The sequence below is a fragment of the Bombus impatiens genome, unplaced genomic scaffold (assembly GCF_000188095.3).
Source record: "Bombus impatiens unplaced genomic scaffold, BIMP_2.2 scf_0382, whole genome shotgun sequence".
Classification (NCBI taxonomy): domain Eukaryota; kingdom Metazoa; phylum Arthropoda; class Insecta; order Hymenoptera; family Apidae; genus Bombus; species Bombus impatiens.
The window spans coordinates 796,743-809,649 of NT_176801.1; the positions used below are offsets into that span (position 1 = coordinate 796,743).

Consider the following 12,907-nt stretch of genomic DNA (forward strand, 5'->3'; position numbering starts at 1 on the left):
ACCAGGAGGTGGGGGTGCAGAATCGTGAGGAGTCGTTGAATGCGCCTGTTGAACGGGCAGCCCCCCGGAATAGTATCCGCCGTTGATCCCCTCAGGGTAGCTGCTGGAGAAAGCGAAAAGAAATTGGCCACTTCGATAAATGCCTTTTACAAAGTGCCCAATCGATCTTAGGAAATCCAAAGGTTCGAACGCTTCTAACCACGTTACTTTACACACTCGATTCTCTTTCCATGTAATACGAGTTAACATCTGCTTGAAAATCTGTTTCTGTAAAAATTACGATATCTTTTTCCCCGGTGTAAGAGAAACAAATGCAACGATACTAAAAAAAAGTAATACCCTACGCTGATTTCTTTTTTTATTGATGTCTTTTTCTTTTTCTTTTTTTTTTTTTTCTTTTTTAAGTTAAGCTGAACTTTCTTTATTTAACATACGAACGAAGCTTACCCGGTCGAGGAAAGGAAGTATTCCTTGTTCACACAGTTTCGTAAGCAGTCGGGTATGCGACCAACGATAGCTCTTCGTATTTCACTGGCTGCCATCTCACGCAGTTCGGTGCAGCTTGCATCGCTGTAGAACGCTGCATGTGGTGTACACAATAGATTGGGTGCGTCTTTCAAAGGACCTATAGAACACATACAGAAATACGCTACTTTACTATCCCTTCAATATTCATGAATCAATTTTCACGCGCGCGCTTCGCATTAAGCAAATCCAATAATAGCGAAATCAAATTTGTATATATAAGCAATGTACAGTAATATACATGATTGATTAATGAACTCATTAATATTGAATACACTATAATACTATGTTAATAAATCATTAAGATATCGTCATGTAATTAACATTTCAGAGCATTGGATTATAAGAATGTTTCAAAAAATCGTTTTTGCAGACGATATCTTAAAACGTACAATAATATATTCAATATTATACTAATATAATAATTATCCGATTTGTATCGCTATTGTGCTTTATATCAATACTCGTCTGCTATCAATTTTCTCTCTGTAATTATATTCTTGCACACATATGTTTTGTTGTCGGTTATGTTGGATGTTGCATCAACTGCTCACAGTTATTAGCGATTATATTTATTTTTTAAAACTCTTTTCGTTTCTTCTGTATATCACGAGTGCAATGAAACAAAAATACCTGATTCTACACCTGATTTTTCTACACCTTGCAATAATTTATATTTATGATATGAGTAAAAATATATTCTTTCTATACTATCTATACATAAGAAAATTTGAAATTTAACATTTTGCATATCTTAAATATTTCTCTTTTTCTTTCTCTTTCTTTTCTCTTTCTCTTTCTTTTTTCTTCTTCTGAGCGTTACCTTAGTTGCATGAGCTTACATTATCCAATAGCGAAGAAGGAGGATCAAGATGATGAAGGAAAACGTTAGTTACGTGAGAGAGGGGTTAGGTGGTATGGATAGATAAAACTCACACTGCGATGACTGACCCTGAAAAACATTGTATGGCTCATTTTCGTGTACATCAAGTGCTGCTGCACGAATTCTGCCTTGTTTCAACGCTGCGGCCAAAGCGTCATCATCAACCAGACCACCCCTTGCTGTATTGACTAAGAAAGCGCCAGGTCTCATCTACGATACAAGAAGTTAATGTGAATAAAATACAAAAAAATACAGAATTTATCGCAGATAACTAATAATCTTTAACAAGGTTGTTTATCTGTATCATTATATATTGCATTGTTATTGCAAGATACATTTACAAAAAGGGAAGTAATTTTCCTATAAAAAAACAAAAAAAAAAACTTCAAATTTGGCCTGTAATACCTGTTTGATGGTGAATTCATTAATAAGATGATGATTGTGCTCGTTCAAGGTACAATGCAAGGATACACAGTCTGACTGGAATAGCAAATCCTGTAATAAATCATATAATTATAAGTTTTATAGAATATAACTGAGATTGCTACGCTATTACCTTAAAAAAAAAAAAAAAAAAAGACAAACGAAGAAAAGAAAGAAAAACAACAACAACATTGATATCAAACCTGTAATGTGTAGACCCTGTTAAGACCAAGAGATTTTTCAATTCCGTCTGGTAGGTAGGGATCATAAAAAATGACAGTGAAACCGAAGGCTTTGGCACGCAGGGCAACTGCAGAACCAATCCTGCCTAACCCAACTATACCAAGTGTGTCACCCCGTATCCTTGCACATCCTGTTGCAGCTTCCCTGACCTAGGAGACATCAAATATGAAATTGGACTTTTAATACTTTTGCTATGTAGCACAATAGATATACTATGCACATTTCAAAATTCTTACCTGTTCTGGACCTGTGAATTTCTTTCCTTCGCGTACCATGTTTGCCAACCAATATGTACGTCGATATAAATTTAGAATAAGACAAAGAGTAGTGTCAGCTACTTCTTCAACACCATATCCAGGCACATTGCACACAGCGATACCAAGTTCCCCTGCTGCCTTGACATCTATATTATCCACCCCAGATCCAATTCTAACAATGATTCGTAATGTTTTGAATTTTTCGAGATCTTCCTTTGTCAGAATTATAGTGTGCCACATTAGTGCACCTACTGCCTCATTTAATACCTACAGGAAGGTTATAGTAACATCTCGAATTATTATAATAATATAATATTATTATAAATATTATAAATAATAAAATAAAAGATGTTTCTTAATCAAAAGAAATTTTAATAACACAGAATACACATTTATAGATAGATAACTTACCTTTTCATGAATTTCTGATGTCGACTGTGCATCACAGAAGGCTACTGTTGCAACATCTTTGAGAATCGGCATTTCAATAGAACAGTCTCGACCATCTAACAAAGCCACTAATGGTCGTGTCTGAATGGGTCCATTTGCAATGGGACCCCTCAGGCTATCCATTCGAGGGCGTTTGGGCATCATCTTCCGTTTGTCCATCGGTCAAACAGCCCCCCCAATTTTTATATTTTTCACTTGTACTTTCAGTGTCACTAAGAATGTCTGCTTTCTTCCAAGGAAGTCCTACAGTCCACTGACAAGGAAGCCTCTGAGTATATCTTAAAATACAGTTTTGCACTTTTATGCTTTGTCACACAAATTGCTTCTCTAACACTGATTTCTGGTCGGTTTTTGGACAAGGACCGCCGAACCCCCAACGCATCACGACTTGTTGAACACCGTCTCCTGAAAATTTCAAATAAAATATCATTTAAGATATAAATCATTTGAAACCTGCCATACTTATATACATAACATAATAACATGTCTATTAATGTATGATGTTGCAATACAGTAATTAAAATATCGCTTATGCAAAGTCCACTAAGTAATAATAATGAATTAAAATTATTTATCATTTCGTAGTAATCGACTATACGTACATATTTTGCAGTTAACGTAAACAAAACTAAATTGTATTAGAATTTATTTTATAATATTTGATGTATAAATTATACATATTAAAAAGATAAAATTTGCGGTAAAATTTCTAAAAAAAAAAAAAGTGTTGCCAATTACATTTATACCTTCAATAATTAAAATATTAAGAAAGAAAGCGCAATACGTATGAAGTACGAACTTCGGTCAATAAACATACATTTCGACGCCTTCATGAATTTCTTCGTAGAAAAGAAATCCATGTGATACGTATGGTTGCGAATATTTCACTCACGGATGTAATATCATGCAATGAATAGTTCGGCAAGATATTGGTACTCAGTTAAGTGAGAAAATTTAGCATTACTTTATTTTACAGAAAGCGAAACACTTAACAGCGTGTACGAAACCGAATGTTTTAGGTTACCTTGAAACGCGCCGGCTTAACCTGCGCAGTACGCGTGTCCAGAACAGTGATAGAAGCGCTTGGAAAATATAAGAAGTTTCAAGAATATAACGTCGGTGTTATGTCAAACAAAAATGCGTATGAACTTTCTACACTTCGGTGTGAGACAGCGGTAAAAATTATTGCACAGGACACACCGTGTATCGAGAACGAAATTACTAGCTGGGGCAAATGTTTTTGGAACTGATAATAGAATGCCTGGCTTTGGTTAGTGGGTCGACGTTTTCAGCCCATTTTCGGCAGCAATTGTAAACCAATCATGATGCATTTGCACGCTTAATGTCCGATTAACTGCTTAGTAACTCATAAATTCCAGTTCTCAGAATCTTGGTATCTACTAATATGATCAATACGCAAGCAACTATACGAAAACAGAAAATATGTTCGATAAGAGTCGATTTAGTACCCGGTGCTTTTATATGGCGGAACGGAAAAATGCTGAACCAGCGAAGTTCCATAAGAAAGTAGAGAAACTGACACGTGGCGCCCTCGTCAGACGCCGTCACCACACGACAATTAACCAAGATCATCAAAAATGAATCAAACTTTCTTCAAAGTACTTCAATATGGTATTCTTGACAATTGGTATAACCTAGACTAGTACTACTTCCGTGTAGTGCTATAGAATATTCTCTGATGAACTACAATTCAAACAACCTTCTCTTCTCTGTTCGGAAATAGAAAATTCTACGTTACTTTAACTGCTTTATACTAAAGAAATTGCGAACAATCATACACTTATCGTCATACCCTACAATTAATTTTCAGAGCGCGTTAATAAATAGAAATCCATAATGCTAATTTTCTAGCCTGTTATGTCAACTATTTTTCTCATTCAGCTTTTTCATTGACACTCAACGACACAGATTGAGATCTCGTTTGTTACAAGTGCTCGCAGAGATTTGTTCAGTGAGTTTATAGTAGTTGGCCCGCCGTAGCAGAAACATTCTATGTGGTAAGGTTAATATAAGATAAATGATACACATTAAGAATGTTTAATCTGTGGGTCAATACACACAAGCAATCGGAAACACAGTCCGCAGAGAAGGCTACAAAATGAGATCGCTGCTGGCCTCAGCGAAAGCGAGGATGCGATACTAACGTAGAGTGCAAACCCAAGCACTTTGACTTGGGCACATGTTGTGCCAACTCAGCGAAAATGCAAGCTCATATCATCAAAAGGAGGAGAGGCAAGGAAGCGAGATTAAGCCCTTGTTCGACAGCTGGCAACGTATATCATACGTAATACACGTACAGTTCGTAACATGGAGGAGCAATGTATCGAGGAAGTGCGCCCCGAAAGAACATTTTTATTTGTTATACAGTTCCGCGCATGAATAAATGATTACGATGATGAAATATACCCAATGTTACTATGTTAGTTATAATCTTTACTTCCTCCTCGCATTTACGAGTAAGTAAATAAACAAATATTACAAGACCTAACATTCAAATCTATCTTTTTTTTTTTATTGTTTTCTAGATGATTTTTATGATATAAATTTGTATTATAAAATGAAGTTTTGTTAAAATTTTATCAATTAACAAAGTACTTAGAGGAGCCACGCATCACCTTGTATGTAATGTTTACAACTTATAAGGTTCGCTTGTCAATGTTCCTTACAGCAATGAAAGCTTCTCAAAAGTTATCGAAAGATATTCCAGAACGAGTTAAAAATTCATCGAGCTTTTAGAACGAACGTTTCGACTAAGCGGTCGAATTCAACCCTTTAGCTTAATCTCAGTGTGCAACAGAGTTTTTCGAGTTACAGATACAACGATGAAGGGTGGCGGAGAGGAAGGGGGTGGTGAGGGAGGTGAGGGAGATGAGGGAGGAGAGGGGAAAAGCAGAGCAAGGGTGGGGCAACGAAGCTGCCGGTGGGATGGGGAGCTATGAGGGCGAAGTTATCCAATTATTGTCTAACCTGGGAGCAACTTTACTTGGCGGAGAACCGTTGGTGGGAGGGAAGCTCGTCCTGCCAACTCTCTCCCTTCCTACAATCGAGCCACGATAAAGTAAAGTTTGTTTCAAAACTTACCGCGCGGAGAGGTGACTAGGTTTTTGTTAGTGACACGTGAAATTCAAACGACTTCAATGCGATAATAATCGCGGCAAATTTTTTTATATCGACCGGCAAGGAGAGGAGGTGTATTCAGATTCAAGAAGGATCCCATAAATTAAGTCAAAGGTTCATTAATAATACGATCGCTACGAAACTTTTTCAGCGTGAACGTTCAAGAATACGGCCACGTCTTATGAATATGTAATTAGACAAAAGGAGATATAGCTATTAATTAATTAAGAATTGCATTATCCTTAAGTTTAAATTTAACTAATCGCAAGTCAAGCTAAGTTACATTATATGTTTACTTTGAGCAGAGATTTCTGTTATTATATAATAAGAGTGTTAATATATTTGCAAAAGATACGTACATGCATCTTTTATTCTTGTTTCTTGAAGTCATACAATATAACGATATTATAAAGGACGGATGTGTTAAATATTCCGTGACAAATATTTCTATTAATATGCATAAGGAGTTAATTAGAATCAAACCATTTCGGTATAACAAAATCTTTATTATTTGAAATTCGGTGTTAGGAATGCTCATTGATAGCGAGCTAAAAATAAACAAGTCTATTAGGAAAGTGCACTAGCGATAACATTCGTTATAATGACGCATATGGCATCGTGGAAACCTTCTTAAAGCGATGTATTGTTAGCACCAATAGATACGTATTTTAGGTCAGTTTTAAACACAAATCACGTCATTATTTTAATTACTGTTCTAAATGAAGGAATTATTTTAGGAAAATATTTTAACTTCTCTCGTGTCTCTTGGATATATCCGGTATATTATGCACACGTAAATTTATCAGTTACAAATCAGAAATTTCAGAAGCTCAGAAGTTTCATTTAATTAACCAAAAACCAAAGTCAATCTTCACGTTGCAAAGAATAAATTTTCCTTGTAACAATACATGTTTATCGATAAATGCAAACGAAACAAGGAATTCGTTCAAATTACGAAATAAGAATAAAGAACACGAAAGAAGATACTCGTCCAATTAAGATGATAAAAATCGACGCGCCATCTGCGAGCCATCGAGAAACAGGACAACGCGGCCTCCTCTTTGTAGAAACAAAAATCGGTTGTACTCTGCGCAACGAACAACAGACGCTTAAATAAATACCCGTGCCTGAAAAGAGAGCGAGAGTTTGTTCTAAGTTGTAAATGTAAAAAACGAACGAAAACGAAAAAGAGCAAAGCAAACGGGGTGGTGTGCGTGTGTGTGTGTGTGTGTGTGTGCGCGCGCGCGTGTGTGTGTGTGTGTGAAAGAGAGAACAGTAAAAAATCTGTCGAGTACTAGAATGGAGAAAGGAGCAGAAGAAACTTGTCCAATTATGATGACGAGTATCGGTGTCGGCGTTCGGGCATTCTCATCCTTGGGCACAACGAAATGGTCGGCAAAGGGGTAAAGAGAGGGGCTGTTGCTCTGGTACCTTCCGCCTCCACGTTCGTCTCTCCAGCGGGCAACGAGCGAACGGCCATGAGTGTAGAAAGGCAGGAAGGGAAGGAGGAAAGGGAGAAGGAGAAGAGGAGAGGCGACTACTTAAAGTTGGCGGAAAGTTTGGTTCGGCAGCAAAGTTAACTCAGTTAAGTTCTCCGCTCCTAAAGCGAAACTTCGGTTCTCCAACGCCTGCCCTGCCAGCCTGGTTGCCTGCCTGCCTCTGCCTGGCTTGCTCTCCATCCTCTCTCCTCTCTCCTTTTCCTGCCGTGTGCCTTCTCCCTTTCTCTGTCTCTCCCTTCGTCTCGCGCCCGTGCTTCCTACTGTCTTGGCCATTCTTCCTTCCTTCTATATCCATTCCTACGGTGCTCCACGAATAAGCAATGTGTTTTGGAATTATCATTTTTCCGCAAACTTTCGTCACGATGTTTCGCCGTGACGATCGATTGGCATCGACCCGCGCGCGACCGGTGTCACTCTCGTTTACCTTCTGTGCTACTCTCTCTCCGTGCACCGGTCGCGTCAATCTGCGGCCTAACCATTTAGGCCCAGACCCAGGCCATCCATTTTGCAACTGGAACGAGACGTTTTCACGTATGTACACGCGGATGCGGGTACGAGGGGCAAGATTTCTTTTTTCAGAGCTTATATTCCCTCGAGCTGTGAGTGTTTGAAGAAAATTTAGCAGTTTCATGTGCCCGTTCTTAAGAGTGTCGCTCTTAAGATGATTTGCATAAATTGTTGAGCTTTCGCATGGATATAAAGTTTGAGGTGTTAAATTTAAATGACGTAATTAAGACACTTAAGTCCTTTTCGTACGACTATCATCAATACGATCAATACATGATTCATATGTATGGTGTATATATAAAATTAAGATTATTATATGAATTGTTAAAAGATTAAACATTTTGAAAAGATACACTTTATTAGATATAAGCCTTTGTGATTATTTCTTGTAATATTTCTGCATAAGAGTTCAAGGTCAGTAATTTATAAATTGAATTCCTTTGCTACCGGTTAAAGATTTCAAAACACAGTATAAAATTTCACGTGAAAATGGTCAAAAGTAAAAGTGACTTGGAAACAGCTAGGTAAAGCCTGTAAACTTCGACGAAACGTTTCAGGAAGAAAGATGTTTCTCCCACTTCCCTGAGAACTCTGCCCCCTCCCGCGGCCAGAGTGGCAGGCAACGATCGAAATTCCAAGACGAAGTTTACGAGATTCCAAGGAAAGCGCGAGTTTCGCTTGCGTTCATCGTTGCCTTTCTTCGCGTACGTACGTGTATAGGAGCTTGTAAGCATCGTTTTGTAACAGACACCAGTCAGCATCAACCGCGTACTGTCCCTCCTTTGATGGTACGCCAGAGCAAAAAAGAAACCGGTCGAGTCGGTACTTACGAAGAGGTTTAGCTTTCAGGGTTCATGTATGTATGTACATAGTTTGAAAAGAAGTTACGACCGTTCTCCTGGCCAAACGGAGGGAAAGAACTTTCCTGCGCCAATAATTTTTTGGAGCAAAAAATTATTCAGACGTGGAAAAGAAGCAGTTTCGTATTTAGGTGTTTTAACTAAATTGTAAATGGTTTCGACGTTACGCAAACGTTATTTCCTGGTACTTCTTGCACTATTCAACTAATATTATCAGCAAAATTTTACCAATCGCGACTTGCAAGTTATCAATGCTCTCACTAATAAATTCTCTTGGATAACAAGTCTAATAAAATAGTAAAACAAGCAAAATTCTACGAACGAACTTAGCAAATTATTCGACATAAAATTGTAAAAATCGTTTGTGCAGTGAAAGCTTGTAACAAACAACTCATTACTTGTCAATATACTAATATTAACAATTAGTAGTTTATTAGTATTATTAAGCTATTAAATTATATCGATCTTTGACATTACATATATTAAGTATATCATTACTAAATTATTGTGCAAGAGAAGGCACTTGCTATTCATTTGAATGTAGAATGCGAAATTATTAGAGAACGCTATACAATTGTACGCTATTACATGGATTAAAATTTCTTTTATCTTTTTAATTTAAATTTTTTACAAATTTCGAAAATGCAACTGGAAATGCGCAAGAACCGTCTTATTTAAAGCAGTAGAAGTGAGATAATTTATTTATAATAATTTGATAACGAGATTATGTAGGTAGAAATCTTTAAGTAAACAGATAATATATTTGAAGATCATAAGATACGCATGATGATTCATAGAAATGAAAGATAATACTTCGTAGGACATACATATCTACGCGTTAAATCGAATGTAGTATGTATATATTTATGTGGAAAATTTTTGAAATGGTTTTTGCTCCATCATATTGAATTAACTGATTCTTCGTCAAAGAGAATAGATTAAATCCCTATTTCAATAATTTATGATAATATCAATAAATCAGTTGATAATGTTTGAAAGAAAATACGGTAGCACTTTAATTACTCCTAACGTTTTTCTTAATAACGACAGCTTATAAATTATTGTATATACCGCTTATGTTCATGCGATATTTTTTTACATACTTATTTAGTATGTAAATTCAATTCATGAAGTATTACTATATATCTATGAATCATCTCGAATTATTTCGAAGATAAGACTAATTTTTCCGTACCGTTAATTCATTTAATATTTGCTCTTGTAACATACTAAAACGATTATTTTCTTCCTTCTCTTCGTAAAACTAAAAGGATTTGTAAATTAGCCCTAATATGACTTTTCGAAAATTTTAGCGAAATAAAAAAGATCGAGAGAAAGCAGAATAACTAAGGAAAGGAAAAGAAAATAGGAAAGAAAAAGCAATGAGAAAACAAGATAAACAAGAAATGGTTGAACTCTGTAAATTCATTCGCCGCGTCGGCCTTGAGATCGCACTCGGTTCTGCAAATGTCGATGCACATGCAAAGTGCGCTCGAAGCACGAACCTCCGTGTCTGCCTCCTCTTTTACACACTGATCGATATAGGTGCACGCATTAATAACTTGCTGCCTTTGCACCGTGACAGTCAAATCGGCTCACCCAGTGACTCATCCCGGCTCGCGCGAGTAGTATTCGAGTTTGTGCGAGTCAACTTGGAAAACATTTGGCTCGCTACGTTTCAGCATCGTCCCTGGGCGTTTACCTTGGCAAACTATTCCTCGGCAGGAGTTACGGATCCATTCAAGCGCCGCGCGGTTCGTGTTCGCGCAAAAGGAACAACGGCGATAGCAGAAAAATTCAGCGTTAAAGATTCCCAAGTTGGTGGAAACTTTTAATTAGCCACTGACAAAAGGCGTCGCCAGTTACGTTCGTTGAACAAAAGCGATAATAGGAGCAACGACGGTAAACTGACGGTACAATCGTTCGTCGCTTCGAACTTTCAACCAGTAATAACCTACAGAGCAAAAGCGTGCAACAGAGTGTACGTGGGAGAAAGTACAAGAGCACGGACTCGTGTCGAGTCACTACACACATTCGTTGCATTCATATCTGAAACCTTGAAGACAGAGAGAGGCCGACAGGTGGCGAGTGGAACGACTCGAGCACACGGAACGCTTCTCAAAACCGTTTAACATCCGTTTAACATCCCTTTAAGCGTCTCCATGCCGGCCGACGAGTGACGTTAAATCAGATCTGACCGTGCGCGCGCGCGGTCGCGGTCCGTTCGAGTATTACGATGCAAAGAATTGTTACGGCATCTCTTGTACGAGAGATCCATCCATTCGCATAACTCTGCCTCACCACTGCACCGCGCGGTCGGGTTAAGAAGGACTCGATCAAGAAGCATACATAAAAAGAACAATGCCAGTGCGGCTGAAGACATGTGCCAGCTCGTGTCTCCTTCTATTCATGGGTAGGGGAACGCGATGAATATACCCTTGTTGAGTTTCAAAGTTACATACACTCCGTCGACTTCGCCAACCCCTCCTTCTTCACGGTTCCCTATATCCTCTTCCGCTCTGAATCAGAATTTTCCACATAAACCGCGACAACTTTTCTTATTGTTTCCGCGCCCATTCTAGACGCGCTTCACGGAATAAATCACTTCCAAAGAAACAAAGAAAGTTGTTCGTAAAACCTTCCATACGCTGCTACTACATACTATGCTTCACTGGATATATTAAAAATACAAGAGAAAAAATGAAAAGGAACAGGCTCAGTAGTAATCATTATTATCGTAAATACGTTGAAGAAAATCCAGCGAAGTTCAGCGAATCGACGACAAGATTTCCAAAGAAACCGGTTCGGGCTGAGAACCTCGTAGTTCTAATTCTAGTTAAGAAGAAACTTAGCGAGATATTAAATTAATTTGAGCGCGAACGCAGTCAGGACAAAATTTTCCCATGCGAGATCTATCCAGCGAAATGAATGATTTCTAGAGGCACGATAATCTAAAGAACACATCGTTCGGAGAAATACACAATACTTACACACATATATCTATGTATATTGTACGCGCTCGACGCGTTGATTAGCACAATATCTCAAATCAATCGAGCAAGGAAGGACTAATAACTCCTAGAGAAATGATAATCCATTAGCGAAGCGTAATGACCTATAACCCATTAGGCGCAACGGTTACATGGAGAACAAGTTCGTCCACGTATTAGAGCGGCCAATTTATAACTTACTTCACGCTCGCTGGCATCCCCGCGTAAGAACGTCCGAGAACGGCTCAAGTATGTGAGAGAGTGCGCGTATAAAAGCGACCTCACGGGGCCGCAAGTATATACAAACGATTTTCTCTCTCTCCTCTATGCGCGCGATTCACCAGCATGGAAGCAGCAGCAGCAGCAGCAGCAGCAGCAGCAGCACCGATGAGTGAGTCCCGCGTACACTTATTTTCTCGTGGATGTGCCCATGTACACCTACGTGCGTGCTTGCTACGTAATACGTACGCAGAGGACATAAAACTTGCTTCTCGTGTCTTCCCCGTCGCTCTTTTGCCTCCTTTCCCGTTGTCTCTCTCTCTCTCTCTCTCTCTGCCCTCCCTACCTCTTTCTCTTTCTGCTGTGTGATCGTCCCCAACGTTCGTCGCGTCAGCTCGACCTATGCGCGCGCGGCGCACACCTATACAGAGTTACAGCGGGTTAGGACAAGTGCGTAGAGAGCGGCAGAGAGTAGTTTCATGGAGTTTAGTTCCTCGTAGTGGATATGGCATCTTGACTCCTAGTAGTGGAGTGTGGCAAGCAATGGCCGGCCCGATCGATGTCTCGGCAACTTCCCACCCTCGACAGTCTGCCCCTCTCTTCACGACACGTCCCCTCTCACCCTCGCCCCGCTTTGGCACCCTACTCTCCGGCTTTCCTCATCCCAACCGTCAGACTCCCCGTCTCGCCCAACCACCTCCCGCTGTCCCCATCCTCCGACACATCGAACTAAATCCCGGAGCTGCTTACTGCTTCCAAGTCTGTTTACAATGGCGATGTGCTACCCCCATTATCCTAGGGTCGTACTTCACGTTCGGACTACATCACCTCAATGACGACAACGACGAGTTTCGTTTTCTTAACTTTGTATATTTCTTTCGAACGATCCACACCTTTTCTGCCCCCCCCCCCC

General features: G+C 39.0%; 1 protein-coding gene and 2 long non-coding RNA genes across 3 annotated transcripts in view; 2 read left to right on the forward strand and 1 right to left on the reverse strand.

Moving 5' to 3' along the window:
• Positions 1–3,778, reverse strand: part of LOC100743504 (C-terminal-binding protein) — a gene marked incomplete in the record, with an annotated part of 5,122 nt that extends 1,344 nt beyond the window's left edge. The window contains 8 exon segments of the mRNA XM_033320979.1: positions 1–103; positions 448–625; positions 1,462–1,618; positions 1,814–1,903; positions 2,035–2,223; positions 2,311–2,598; positions 2,743–3,186; positions 3,599–3,778. Coding sequence (XP_033176870.1) covers positions 1–103; positions 448–625; positions 1,462–1,618; positions 1,814–1,903; positions 2,035–2,223; positions 2,311–2,598; positions 2,743–2,940 — 1,203 coding nt within the window.
• A 210-nt stretch (positions 3,779–3,988) lies between these two features.
• Positions 3,989–4,276, forward strand: LOC117151720. The gene is made up of 2 exons (XR_004461821.1): positions 3,989–4,092; positions 4,168–4,276. It is a non-coding gene; the product is annotated as an uncharacterized LOC117151720 (long non-coding RNA).
• Positions 4,277–4,430: 154 nt separating this feature from the next.
• On the forward strand, positions 4,431–6,716 carry LOC112212936. The gene is made up of 3 exons (XR_002946791.2): positions 4,431–4,799; positions 4,881–5,258; positions 5,328–6,716. It is a non-coding gene; the product is annotated as an uncharacterized LOC112212936 (long non-coding RNA).
• The last annotated feature ends 6,191 nt before the right edge of the window (positions 6,717–12,907 follow it).